Here is a 13,962-nt window from a genome sequence, read left to right as displayed (position 1 = left end):
CATGGGGTGAGTGGAGGGGTATATGACGAAGCCTTACATCCCGGGCGGTAGAAAGGATTTAGTCGGGGCTGGTGGAGGTGGAAATGCCATCTGGGTGCCTCTCTCTTGGCTCTGTCTCGTCAGGCCATCTTTCAGGATCAGGATGACAAAGGTCCTCCAGTTTCCCCGGGAGATGGTGGGGGTGGCAGCCATGGTGGTGAAGCTTGCTCCTTCCCCTTCTTTCAATCAGCCAGCATTTCCATCCGTCTGTCTATATTTTCCCCTCAAAGTCTCTTCTTTTATTTTTACATACCCCAAAAGGGAGTGATTGGTGAAATAGCCCATCCCCTCATTACTGTGTCCACCAAAGGCCTAAATTTCCGACACACCAATTTTGGTTCACTAATTTCCAGTCCCACACGTCTTTTGTTTATCAGCCATGATTTTAGCAGTGCTTGAGTTATATCAGTAGATCTTTTTGTTTGTCTTTTTGTCTCCTATTTTCACCTTTTCTCATCAACATTGACTGTTACAGGTTATTGTGACACTTACCTTGTCTGTGACAAGAACTGAAATGCGAAGAGAACATCAACAGGGAGAGAAATGGACTGTTATTTATAGCCAGCAGCATGAACAAGAGGTGAACCTGTCTGAAATGCCTTAAATGAACCTTGCCAATTTCTGACTTTTTTCCAGTGTTGATTTTTCAAAGCCAAATTCTGAAGTATTAATTGTGGTATTAATGGGATAGGCAAAGCAAAGAGAGCTAATGTAGCACAATAATAGGAATTTGAGAGGATGTATTTATTTATTTATTAATTTATTGCGCAGGGACTTTGCGCGTTTAGGTTTTTGTAATGCGCTGCATATTATTAATGATTAACATAATACAAATCCATAGTACTCTGAAAGTTATGCCATAATAATAGTCTGTTTATATTTTATACACACACGTATCACAGAATCATAGAATCTCAGGGTTGGAAGGGACCTCAGGAGGTCATCTAGTCCAACCCCCTGCTCAAAGCAGGGCCGATCCCCGACTAAATCATCCCAGCCAGGGCTTTGTCAAGCCTGACCTTAAAAACTTCTAGGGAAGGAGATTCCACCACCTCCCTAGATAACACATTCCAGTGTTTCACCACCCTCGTAGTGAAAAAGTTTTTCCCAATATCCAACCTAAATCTCCCCCAATGGAATTTGAGACCATTACTCCTTGTTCTGTCATCTGCTACCACTGAGAACAGTCTAGAGCCATCCTCTTTGGAACCCCCTTTCAGGTAGTTGAAAGCAGCTATCAAATCCCCCCTCATTCTTCTCTTCTGAAGACTAAACATCCCCAGTTCCCTCAGCCTCTCCTCATAAGTCATGTGTTCCAGTTCCCTCATCATTTTTGTTGCCCTCCGCTGGACTCTTTCCAATTTTTCCACATCCTTCTTGTAGTGTGGGGCCCAAAACTGGACACAGTACTCCAGATGAGGCCTCACCAATGTTGAATAGAGGGGAACGATCACGTCCCTCGATCTGCTGGCGATGTCCCTACTTATACATCCCAAAATGCCATTGGCCTTCTTGGCAACAAGGGCACACTGTTGACTCATATCCAACTTCTCGTCCACTGTAACCCCTAGGTCCTTTTCTGCAGAACTGCTGCCAAGCCATTCGGTCCCTAGTCTGTAGTGGTGCATTGGATTCTTCCGTCCTAAGTGCAGGACTCTGCACTTGTCCTTGTTGAACCTCATCAGATTTCTTTTGGCCCAATCCTCCAATTTGTCTAGGTCCCTCTGTATCCTATCCCTACCCTCCAGCGTATCTACCACTCCTCCCAGTTTAGTGTCATCTGCAAACTTGCTGAGGGTGCAATCTACACCATCCCCCAGATCATTTATGAAGATATTGAACAAAACCGGCCCCAGGACCGACCCGTGGGGCACTCCACTTGATACCGGCTGCCAGCTAGACATGGAGCCATTGATCACTACCCGTTGAGCCCGACAATCTAGCCAGCTTTCTATCCACCTTATAGTCCATTCATCCAGCCCATACTTCTTTAACTTGCTGGCAAGAATACTGTGGGAGTCCGTGTCAAAAGCTTTGCTAAAGTCAAGGAACAACACGTCCACTGCTTTCCCTTCATCCACAGAGCCAGTTATCCCATCATAGAAGGCAATTAGATTAGTCAGGCATGACTTGCCCTCAGTGAATCCATGCTGACTGTTCCTGATCACTTTCCTCTCCTCTAAGTGCTTCAGAGTTGATTCCTTGAGGACCTGCTCCATGATTTTTCCAGGGACTGAGGTGAGGCTGACTGGCCTGTAGTTCCCAGGATCCTCCTTCTTCCCTTTTTTAAAGATGGGCACTACATTAGCCTTTTTCCAGTCATCTGGGACCTCCCCCGATCACCATGAGTTTTCAAAGATAATGGCCAATGGCTCTGCAATCACATCCGCCAACTCCTTTAGCACTCTCGGATGCAACACATCCGGCCCCATGGACTTGTGCTCGTCCAGCTTTTCTAAATACACACACATACACACAGTGCCATGATTTGGTAGCCACTTATTTAATTATAGCAGCTGTTCCGCAGATAAGGCGGAAAGCCCAATTATGTGCATTTTTCCACGGAAAGCTCAGTGTCCACCCCCCAACACACACACTGTAAAATTCCCAGTAAAAATACTTTTACTCGTATGTGTGTTTTGTGGCCAGCAGCCAGTAGTTTTTAACCTAATTTGATATCATTCCGACAAGTGGATTTAAAGCAGTAGGACTGAGGGAAAAAATAAGTGTCCTTCACAGTTTGCAAAAAGAAAAGGAGTACTTGTGGCACCTTAGAGACTAACCAATTTATTGCATCCGATGAAGTGAGCTGTAGCTCACGAAAGCTTATGCTCAAATAAATTGGTTAGTCTCTAAGGTGCCACAAGTACTCTTTTTCTTTTTGCGAATACAGACTAACACGGCTGTTACTCTGAAACCTTCACAGTTTGAAAATTCTTCTAATGCTTCTACTTATTCTTCTAATGCTTTTTGCCGTGTCCTAGTTCAAAATGATTCGCCTGGGAGATTTCAGATGGGGGTTTACTTGAAAGAGCTTAGTGAGATGTAGTGCACAGGATCAAATTTGAGACACTGGACAGTGTATAAAAGAAGTCATTCACTGGTGAATTAGGAACTCCAGAATCCAGTCATTTTCGTAAAGATTGTCACATTCAGGAGGATGTGTTTGCCTGGCTCAACTACAGTGCCTTAAAGCACACACCAACACACATTCCCACCACAGTAAAGTTTCATAAACACATCTCTGATCCTAAATCTGACAATTAAGCTCCATACTGACATTTGTTGTTTTATGTAAAAAAAAATGTAATGTCATGATCTGGGCCTAAGAAGCACTACTTTGTGCCTAACGACACTTGGGTTACAATTATGACCCATGGCATCTGAGGATCTTTTCCAGAGCCCTATGCAGGCAATGGAAAGAGTCTTCAATGGGCTTTGGATAAGGCCCTCAGTGAAGCATGGAGAATGATGGCCTTCAGCATGCTATTTGTCTTACAGGGAATTTATAAAGTATATCTTTTGCTATGGATTGCGCACAACTGCAAAGAAGGCTGGAGCCAGGGTAACCACAGTACACATCAGTCTTTGTGGTCAGTGATGAGATAGGCCCATGACGGTTTGAGGATCAGGTATTGCAGTGTTTGTTTTCTTCTTACGATGGTGCTGGTGGCACCAGTTAAGGTTGAGTGACTTACTGGGCATTCAAAAGTCTGCATTTCTTTTAATTTTCTGTTCCTCCCATTCTTTTTATTTTTAAATAATTTTTACCTTCAGTGTACTGATATGCACTCTCAATCTTAATTCAGATTGAATTTGGGTGTCCATGCGACAGGGTCAGAAAACATTTCCGTGACTAACCCAGAACACCTTTACTAGGTAGCTTGTCTCCTGTTCCATGCAAAGGCTCTCAGGCTACTGAAGTGCAATTAGAACGGTACCAGATATTACTGCAGAGCCTTCGCTCCCCCAGGACCTGATGTTTAATCTTGGATCGATTTAGCAGCAGTCAGCATTAGAATCAGAGCAACATAATTAGCGGCTATCATCTGCCAGACACCGTATATGCTCTGTTTATTAGTGAACGGGCCAAGCTTTATGGGCCAAATTCATCGATGATGTAACATCTCTGAATGCAGAGGAATTCAACTAGGGAGGAGGAGGAATTTGACCTTATGGACCAGATTATGCTTGGCCTTGTGTAGGTGTGCCAGGATTAGTGAGAGTGTAAGGAAAACAGCTGGGTGGACTGTTTATTCTGCAAGCTCATTTTCTCTTTTTCATTCCACTGTCTGCAAAACAAAATTATAACATTTTTTCTCATGTTGGGTCAATCAAAACATTTCGTCCTGACTGGACATTTAAAAAAAAAACAAAAAAACCCACCATACAATATATTTTGAAACAAAACGTCATTTCTAGACAAAAAGTCAAAGCATTCCTCTCCAGAAACGTCAAACCAGATCCTGGCAACATTAGCTGAATTTTGTGTTGGGTTTTTTAAAATGAAACTTCAGCTAAATCACCATGCTCCCAGGAAACGTTTCACTTTGATGAATTGACATTTTCCAGCAGAAAAACATGCCATTGTAACATTTCCAAACAGCTCTTCTAAGGAGCCTCCCTTCTTGTATCTAGGTGCAAGGGGCAGACACCATTCAGGTCCTTGTGCTCCCTTAGTGCCAGAGCCCATCACCCTTACTCACATCAAATAGTACATTCATTACTCATTGAGTAGTCCCTCTGATTCCCATGGGTGGCAGAACTAAACCCATAAAGATCAAATGGGGTGCTGACCCTAAGCCCTTTGCACTACCCAGCAGTGGGAAAAGTTGCACGTAGTCCTCTCAAGGGGTGTAGAAGTGACTCTGCTCCTCCCTACAACCTGGGTGCTAGTCATCCGTCTCTCCCTCAGGCACAAAATATCTGGGAATTCCCACTAGACATGTGGCATCTGCGGTGCCTTCCAGGCCAGACTGCAGCCTAAAGCCACAGTTCAGCCCTGTGAGTTCACATCTTCCCTGTGTACGGGGCCGTGGATGGCAACCTCCAAAGCCCATGTAGAAAAAGTTCACGGTTTACTCAGCAAGAGTGGATTGATTTTTCCAACCGCTTCAGAAGTTCTCATCTGTTCTAACAATAGCTAGACACCCACTCTTCATTCCACAGGAGCAAAAGTCAAATCGGATGTATGAAAGTCACTTTGGAAATAGCTGGTGAGAGATGAGCTATGGCACTCCGGTTACTTGTCTTCAACTAACAGAAACCAGCCCAACTGATCATTCTGGCAGAAAAGCAGCGATGAGACTCGGCTATTGTGCCCAAGTGGGGAAATGGCCACTCTGTCTGTCTTTAAATTAGCACCAGTTTGGTGCTTCACTAAGAGGTCCCTCTATTATTATGTCATGTTGGTCAAAATCTTGCTTATCTACTCAAGCAGTTATTCCAATGACTTTACCAGGACTATCTGCATGAGCAGAGCAAGCGGAGTTTGGCTTGCTATGCTATTTAGATGGACAGCAGGGGAGACAAGGGGATGGTAAAGTGAAACAAGGAACTAACTTTGTCACTCTTTTATGTTAGCAAAAGAAATCTCAGTTTCTCTCAAATTACACTCTTGAGGCTAAATTAAAAGCAGTTTATATGGAAGGGAAGATCCTAGGGTTGGAACAAAGGACTGGGAGTTGGGGATGCTGAGTTCTATTTTGGTCTCTGCCCATGACTTTGAAGATGCCCTTGGGTAAGTCACTTAATGTCTTGTATCCATCTGCAACATGAGTCTAATAATGTTTACTTACTTACCTCACAAGGGTAAGGCTTAATAACTTAGTGTTTTTAAAGTGATTTGAGATCCTCAACTGGAAGATGCGACAGAAGTACAAAACATAACGGTAATTATTTTTAAAGTTGTCAGGTTGGATTTTGTCTGCTACTTGCAAAAAAGGCCCCAATTCCTAAGGGGAAAATAAAAACTTCATCCTACTCTTAGAGCAGTTTGTTACTTCTGGCATAATTATTCCCTGTTGAACACATAATGCAGGCTGAAGTGAAGCTTTTGGCAAGGCAGGGAGCTATAAGTTGTGGCTCTGTAGAACTATTCTAATGTATTTTGGAAGCATGAAGGAGTGCTTCAAAGTGACCTGCATGGGCACTGGATGGATAAATAATTCATACTGCATACTTCAATAAGTAATGCTATTGGAATAGTGTTATTTTAATAAAAATCCATGGGTGAGGAGAAGGCAATTAGCATGAAGGGGCAAGCACCAGATTTAAGAGAGACCAGCAGGAGAGAGGCTCCTTTGTCAGGAGGCTTATATTAAACAGCATTAAGTAGATATTATTCAAGGATAAAATGGATATATGGGCGGGACAAACTTAAAGCCCACAGAAATCAATGAGAGTCTTTCCACTGACTTCAAAGAGCTGTGGATCAAGCCCTTGGTTCTCCACCCCTAGGACACCTTCAGCTGTTATAGAACTAAACCAACCCAACCCCAATCTTATTTCTAGGGCTAACTGCTATGTCTAGGGTAATATGTTGATCTGTGCTTAACCTCTTAGTCTTTATCTAGTTTCAATAGCAAATCACAGCCACTTTCAGTCTAATTCCTTATGAAATCTCTCAAATTCCTCTTCTCTTGGTCATTTTTAAGTCAAACGAATTAGAGGCCTGGTTCTGCAAACTCTTGTATATTTCAGCAGCCCCACTGGTGTTAGCAGCTCTATTCATGTGAGTCAGGACTACTCACTCATTTATGTATACAAGAGTTCCTCTGTTCCCTAACTGGCCGTCCTGCACTCATGGGCGTAGAAGGTAGCAGGATTGAGCCCTAAGGTTTTTATTCATTTTAAGTTGCTTTTACTGTTAAGCATTTCCACTGTACAGTGCTTGCTCATAGTTCCTTAGACTGAAATCTGACTGTTCATTGCAAAGTAAAACAGACTAGAGAACCCTCAGTGCTTTACAGATGGCAAATACCCTAGAAGTCAGCCTCTCTGCTACACTTATGAACCTTAACAGCCTCTTAGCTGACTTACTTGAAGGCAGTCTGTGCTCCCTGTAGGCCAGATTGGCAGAGCCCTTCCCCGCCTTTGCAGGGGAGCGAGGCTCCCTGTTCTCTCCTGCTCAGACTGACTCCTAAGAGGAGGTGAGCAAGACATACTTGCCCAGTGCTACCAAACCATGAACAAATGGGTAGGGAGGGAGCAGAGAGGGCCAGGGAGTGAGAGGAGAGCTGGCTTCATCTTCCTTCCATCCTGTCCCATATTAGCAAGCTGGGCACACAGGAATGAGTAAGCCACTCTACACCACTGGTACAGCTCCCCACCACTCTTTCACTTCGGTGTTTGCAGGGATGGACTGACTATATTAAAGAAAAATATCTCTGGTGGGTAAAGCTAACAGCAAGGGCAGATGTGCTTCAGTATAGCTGCCAAGCATTGTTAGTTAGTTATTTAAATTAAAGTAACAACCCCTCCCATGCCTGCCTATACAAGGCTCTAGGCGCCCTAGCACATAATTAGCTATTAGCTACTTTTTAAATAACACGTCCTTTTGATGTTCCCAAATAAACCTTCCAAAGGGAATAACGTCACATGCAAGGAAATGCTAGTGAACGTTCCTCGCGCCGCTGACCAGAACAAACACTTCTACCAGTGCTTTAAAACCATGGAGTGGGGAAGGACCTGCTTCAGAGAGCAACTTCCATCATTTTGCTTCCACACTCCCACCACCTCTTCTATGGACCTCGTGCAATGCCTCTGCTCAAGAAAAGTATTGTACCAGCAGACAAGAGCCAGCCAGCTGCAGCAATGCTGGACTTGGAGTCCAATAAGTTGCCATTATGAGCCTCATACCTTGAGTTCTGGAGTCTGTAGGTCAGCTGCCCACCCTGTGTGAAGGATTCATCCTGTCCCATCAATAATACCCACCCCCCACAGAGAGCAGTGGCAACTTGAAGTCTTTAAATCATGACTTGAGGACTCCAATAACTCAGCTAGCAGTTAGGGGTCTATTATAGGAATGGGTGGGTGAGGTTGAGCCCTGCAATGTGCAGGAGGTCAGACTAGATGACCTTGATGGTCCCTTCTAACCTTAAAGTCCACGAGTTGATGAGAAGTAGCTCTTGAGATGCCACTGCAAATATAAAACCACACGGAGGTTGCCACGGTGCCTCGCTGCTCCACTAAAACAAAAGAGCTGAAGCCGAGTTGTCAGCAGTGGACAACGAGGGTTAACATCAAGGGCCCAACCTTGGTCCTGCTGAAGCCAATAGGCGGCTCACCATTGACTGCAGCGGGAGCAGAACCAGGCACAAAATTAGCAATGGCACCTGGACCAGGTGATCTTCTTCAGAATAGATCTCTAAAGGAGGAGGCACAGAATCTGATCTGAGCTCAATGAAATCAATGGGCTCAGGATATGGCGTAAAGAAAAGAACGAGGTAGGAATCTCAGGAAGACACTGGAGAATAATTATAATTGTACTTTCCACTTCTGTGGAATCTTTCATCCAAGGAGCTCTCACACATCAATTAATTTAAAATCCAACACCGCTATGAGGTTGGTCAGGGATACATAGAAATCACTTCATCCAGCATTATAAAACAGCTGAATATGGGGTGGAACACATCAATGGTTTAACACCGCACAGCAACATGACACAACAGCTTAAAGCACAAGGGAAAGAAGAATACAAATATCCAATCGGAGTTGTCAGGGAATACAGTTGGGGAGAATGTAATTGCTCAAGTATGAAGTTTGGCCTGAACATTGGGGTAAACACTTCTACTCTTGCAAAAAAAAAAAAAAAAAAAATGCCAAGCAATCTTTAATGACCTCGAGTAACCAGGACCTCAGTTTTACAGCTTATCCAAAAGACAGCACCTCCAGCATTATAGTGCCACAACCTCATCCTCTTGGATTCACTGATCTCGTGTAGTCATGAGTTCTACAAAGGAGGCAAGGAATAAGGAGAGAAAAATAATTAGGATGGGTGGAAAGGTCCATTCAGAAATACTCAAGGAAATAAGATGTAAAATGGATAAGACTGGAGCCCCAATAGTGGGGAGGGTGGGAAGGTCAGCAAAAGCAAGGGAAAAAAGGATCAGAAACCCATTACAGTACATGAATTGCGTAGACGATAACATGTGAGACAGCAGAAGATAGAAAATAAATCTGTCATTTAATCCTGCCGATGGGTTAGATGATACCTTTGGTGTGAACCGTATTTTGGGTCAGCATATCACAAGCATGTTGGAAGGACATGACAGATACTGGGCGCAGTCCTTCTCCTCTTGAAGTTAGTGGGAGTTTTGCTATTGGTTTTGATGGGATCAGGATCAGGCCCATTATGGGTTCTGAAAGTGAGCATACATTTTATATATCTCCTACATTTTATATATGCTCTGAAGTCTTTTCTGAGGTAGCAGGCTATTTGGTTATCTCTGCAGTGTGTATAGTTAGGCATCTTCTGTGAAAAATAAAACACACCACATGGATATGAATGGAAATGCTCAGAGATTCTGAAAAACGTTTGTGAGATAAAGGGTACCAACGCCAGGAGAGGTGACAGTGCAAGCGTAACAGGTTCCAATCCAGAACTTGGTGTCTGGTTGGGTGGGGTGGTTCTGGGAGTTGAAGCTCTATGGGGCTCTGTCAAGAGAAGCTTGGACAGGACAGGTTGTCTTTGTAAAACAGGAGAGGTTCTGGCTGGTGGTGATATGAAGACAAAGGGAGAGGGTGGTTAAAAGTTGCAAGGACTGTCCAGCATTCAGGAAGTGCCCTTCCCACAACTGTTTCTACACATCCCATGGAGAAATTTATTTGAGCCTGCCTACAAAAGCCTGCTTGATCTTAAACTGGGATGTGAGCACGGGCATCTGCGTGCAGGGTGCTGTGAAGATCACCTTAGGCGTCCATGAGCCACATTCGGCTCTTGGCTGTTACACATTGACTTTAGTGAACGCACAATTATAGCAAATTGATGTTCATGAACCAGCACAGTAAATTATTGTTCTTTTATATTTATATAGTACCCAGAACATCCACAGACAAAAAGGATGTCACATACCATCAAAGATAGGTCTTCTTAAATCAAGAAAGAGATTATGTGGTATAGATTGTCAAAAACAAAGAAAATACCTACCTGGTGAAATACGACTATAGCCAATGCCTTTCATCTCTGAAAGACTTGGTAGTCAAGACCACCTTAGAAAGTCTACTTTAACTAATTATCAAATGTAAGAATCAAAATGTGATTTCTGATTTGTTTTGGATTAGTGTGTTTTGATACACATTGTACACATGTAATCATTTGGGTACATATATATGAATAGGTTTACTTTTTACTGAGCTTTGCAGCCTCATTGACGAAAAGAGATGCAATATACAAATATGTTTGTCCTCTCAGTTCCATTAAATAATGGAAGATTACTGATCACATGGATCATATATCTTTTTAGAGATATTAACCAGTCAAGTAATTTTTACCCACACAGCCCCAAGTTAATGGGGCTTCTTGCATTACTAAGGGACTACTCCTTGTGTGAGTAACGGTGTGCAAGATTGGCCCTTTGTGTCTCAGTGTACTCAGTGCATTAATTTTCATCGGTTATTGCCAAAGAATTCAAACTATTACTGATTTGCTTATTATTGTAGCAAATAAAATTAGTGTCAGGCAATCAGAAAAGCCCATATTTACTGCTAAAAATCACACACCTATAAAAGTTGACTGGCTGAAGAAAAAACGCAGCTGTTCCTTTGCCAATCAGAATGCTGCTTTGCTGTGATCATTGTCACACACAAAGATGTGTTAGAATAAACGTCTGCAATGTTGGTTTAACAGACAAAGTTAATTGGAATAAAACTTTGTGACCAAGATAACAGAACATTGAAGACTTTATTTGAATCATCTTTGCCTCCATGTTTTAGACCTGACAAATGTTTCAGCTTTCATTTATCTGACAGGAGAACATGAGGTTGTGATACTGATTTATGCCACTGACACTATTATCTCCTTAATGGTTTTGGCTCAGTAAGGTACTTAAACACATGCCTAACATTGAAAACAGTGCCATTGACTCCAATGGGACTAGTGCTCCAAGGTAAACGTGCTCAAGTACCTTACTGAATCTGGACCTGTATTCTTAGAAGGATTGCCAACAAAACTGAAGGAAGAAAAAGCTTCAGAACTGCAAATCTCTATCTCCTTTATATCATATGTGAGCAGCACCATGAGACAGCTTCCTCGTGGCCTTGCTAATATTAGTGTCTGGAAACAAACCAGCTGAGTAAAAACTAACCCCAGGCAGGACTGCAATGATGCTGGTGGACAAGGGGAGCACTTGGAAGAACCTGACTGTCTAGCACAACCCCCACCACCAAGGGCATCTGCCCTCAAATTGTCAAGTCAGGCTGCAGCCCTGGAGTCCTTTTGGCGTCTTTATTGCATAGAGACATGGTGGCAAAAAACCCACCCACTTCCCCCTGTGACTGGCCCGAAGATGCACTCCATCCCATCAGACGCAGTTCAGGCTGCAGAGATTCATGCATTTTGACCCCCAAGCTTGTACACGGTGACTCCTATCTAGGAATGAAACCACATACCCCCAAATGCTCCAAGTACCACAAAACACAAGAGCCCTTCTGCTTATTAACACAGCTGCCCATGAACACATTGCTTTGCACTCTGTCTCCTTGGCTCCCCACTGAATCTACAGTGCAATTCAAGGTCTCTGTCCTGACATTTAAAGTCCTCAATGGGATTGGCCCTAGCCACCAGAGAGATTGCTTCTTCCTTTCCCACCTAGGCCCTCCACAGCAGGTACAGTTCCTCCAAAACAACAGAACCGTCAACCAACAGGGGGAAGCTCCTCAGTGCAAGAGAAAAAGACTGGCTTCACCCACACAAGAGGAAGAAAGTGAGTTAGAGAGGAGTATGGAGGGAGGCAGGGGAAGAAACCTTTGATGTATTTTATCATGCATGCTCCTCATAGCGATGCCAGTCAAGCTTAGGGTGACCAGATGTCCCTATTTTATAGGGACAGTCCCGATATTTGGGGCTTTTTCTTATATAGTTTCCTATTATCCCCCACCCTCTGTCCCGATTTTTCACACTTGCTGTCTGGTCACCCTAGTCAAGATCAGAGACTGGGTATTTAAGAATAATTTAATGGGAAGGCAAGACTGGCTCTGACCCTTTGGTTCTACAGATCAGGAGCACAAAGACGGTACTCTATACTGCAAGAAAGTCACTTATCTACTAGGTCAAAGAGAGGCCTGCAGGTGTGTGCTCCCCTACTTTACCCCTCTTCAGTTACTCAGCAGGTGTAAAGAGGTAAAGCCTGAGGGGAGGTTTAAGATCAAAGGTGGACTTTGTCCAGAACATTATTGTGTTTTTCCAGTGTTGGGGAGGGGGGGGACGGGACGGCAGAATAAACTGAAAAGAAACAAAAAACAACCAACCCAAATCCTTTGCCAAGTGTTCAGGTGAACCGACAGGAGGAGGCATGCTGCTGTGGTTGGAATTCCCTCTGTATACGGGTTTGAGCAACAAAATGTAGAGCCAAATCTGAGCTCCCCAGAGTTTTACAGCTAGGAGGCCAGCTGCTGAGTTTGCACACGTTGGGGGGGGCGGGGGGCAGCCCCCTTCCTGTGCATACTGGAGAGGGGTGGATACTGTGCGATGGGGGTTGTTGCAATGGACACTGAAATAGCCACCACTCCAGGCACTGAAGTGGGAAAGGCCAGAGGCCGGGCCAAGGGAAGTCTCTGTCGCAGCCCAGCAGTTCCCCCACCTGATGCCCAGATGGGCCGAGCTAGGACAAGGCTTCGCAGAGCAAAGGGACGAGGGCGGACCTGAGCAAACCGAGCCCGGCAGGGGCTGATCTCAGCCCGTGGCTGCGGGACAGCCCAGGGCCGGCTCTCGCCGGGCTGGGTTACCCCACGGTGGGTGCCAGGGGATCACGCCCCCCACCCGGAGACGCAAGGGCCAAGGGCATTTGCAAGCTGCCTCCAGGAGGCGGGCGGGGCGGGGGCTGTCCCCGCCACTCACCATGATGGAGAAGACGAAGGCCACGATGTTGATGGGGTACGCGGGGCAGAAGCAGGAGAAGATGCTGAGGACCAGGTAGCTCTTGGGCATGGGCGCGGCCTGCGGGGGCTCATGCTGGACGCTGCTCTCGGGGCTGCTGTGCAAAGCCCGCTTGAGCTCCGAGCTGGCGGCGGGCTCCGACATGGGCGGGAGGCGGCGGGGCGGCGGCGCGCGGGGCAGACTCGGCGAAAGGCTCCGCTCTCCGGGCTGGCAGCTCCGCGGAAGGGTCTGAAATGCCAGCGCAGGGCTCCGGGACCTCCCCGCGCCTCGCTCCTCCCCCGCCCGGCGGCGGCGGCGGCGGCGGCGGCGGGAGCCAAGAGAGCCCGCCCGGGCCAGGCGCGGCGCCCCCTCAGCCGGCGCCTCAGGCGGGGCGGGGCGGGGCGGCTCCCTGTGGTGACCCTGCCCTCGCCTGCCCTGGGCCACGGGGGCGTAAACACAGGGGCCGGGCAGGACACACATGAGGAGGGGGCGAACGTGCGGGGAAAGGGGGGCGGACAGCCGCTGAGGGCTCGTGAGGGAAGCGATACAAGCCCCGGACTCCCCCGCCCCCGCCCCGCCCCGCCCCGCCCCAGAAACACGGTCTGAGGCGGCGCCTTCTCGGCCGGCGGCAACGGCTCCCGGGGAGCCCCCAACGTCGGACGGAGCCAGCCGCCTGCGGGCAGCACGTGGCGGGAGCAGCCGCGTTGCCGGGCTGGGGCAGAGCCGGGGGCTGTCTCGTCAGGGCCCCTGTCTCCAGCCCTGGCCAGCACCAGCCGCTTCAGACGCAGGTGTCAGAGCCCGCGAGCTGCCCCCCACTAAGGCTTGGGCCAGGGGGGTCCCGCACGCAA

The 13,962-nt window shown here is 46.3% G+C and overlaps 1 protein-coding gene across 3 annotated transcripts in view; it reads right to left on the bottom strand.

The window, feature by feature from the left end:
* TMEM233 (transmembrane protein 233) overlaps positions 1-13,411 on the bottom strand; it is a 28,703-nt gene extending 15,292 nt beyond the window's left edge. For 2 of the 3 annotated variants that reach the window (XM_075120214.1, XM_048820978.2), the window contains exon 1: positions 13,097-13,388. In XM_075120214.1, the coding sequence (XP_074976315.1) occupies positions 13,097-13,279 (183 nt within the window). In that variant the 5' untranslated portion in view covers positions 13,280-13,388. Of the gene's footprint in view, positions 1-13,096 lie in introns of all 3 variants that reach the window. The other variant, XM_075120215.1, reaches the window with a different exon arrangement.
* Between the last annotated feature and the right edge of the window lie 551 nt (positions 13,412-13,962).

Source organism: Caretta caretta, chromosome 15 (genome assembly GCF_965140235.1).
Source record: "Caretta caretta isolate rCarCar2 chromosome 15, rCarCar1.hap1, whole genome shotgun sequence".
NCBI classification, from domain to species: domain Eukaryota; kingdom Metazoa; phylum Chordata; order Testudines; family Cheloniidae; genus Caretta; species Caretta caretta.
This window is presented reverse-complemented; position numbering and strand designations above follow the sequence as displayed.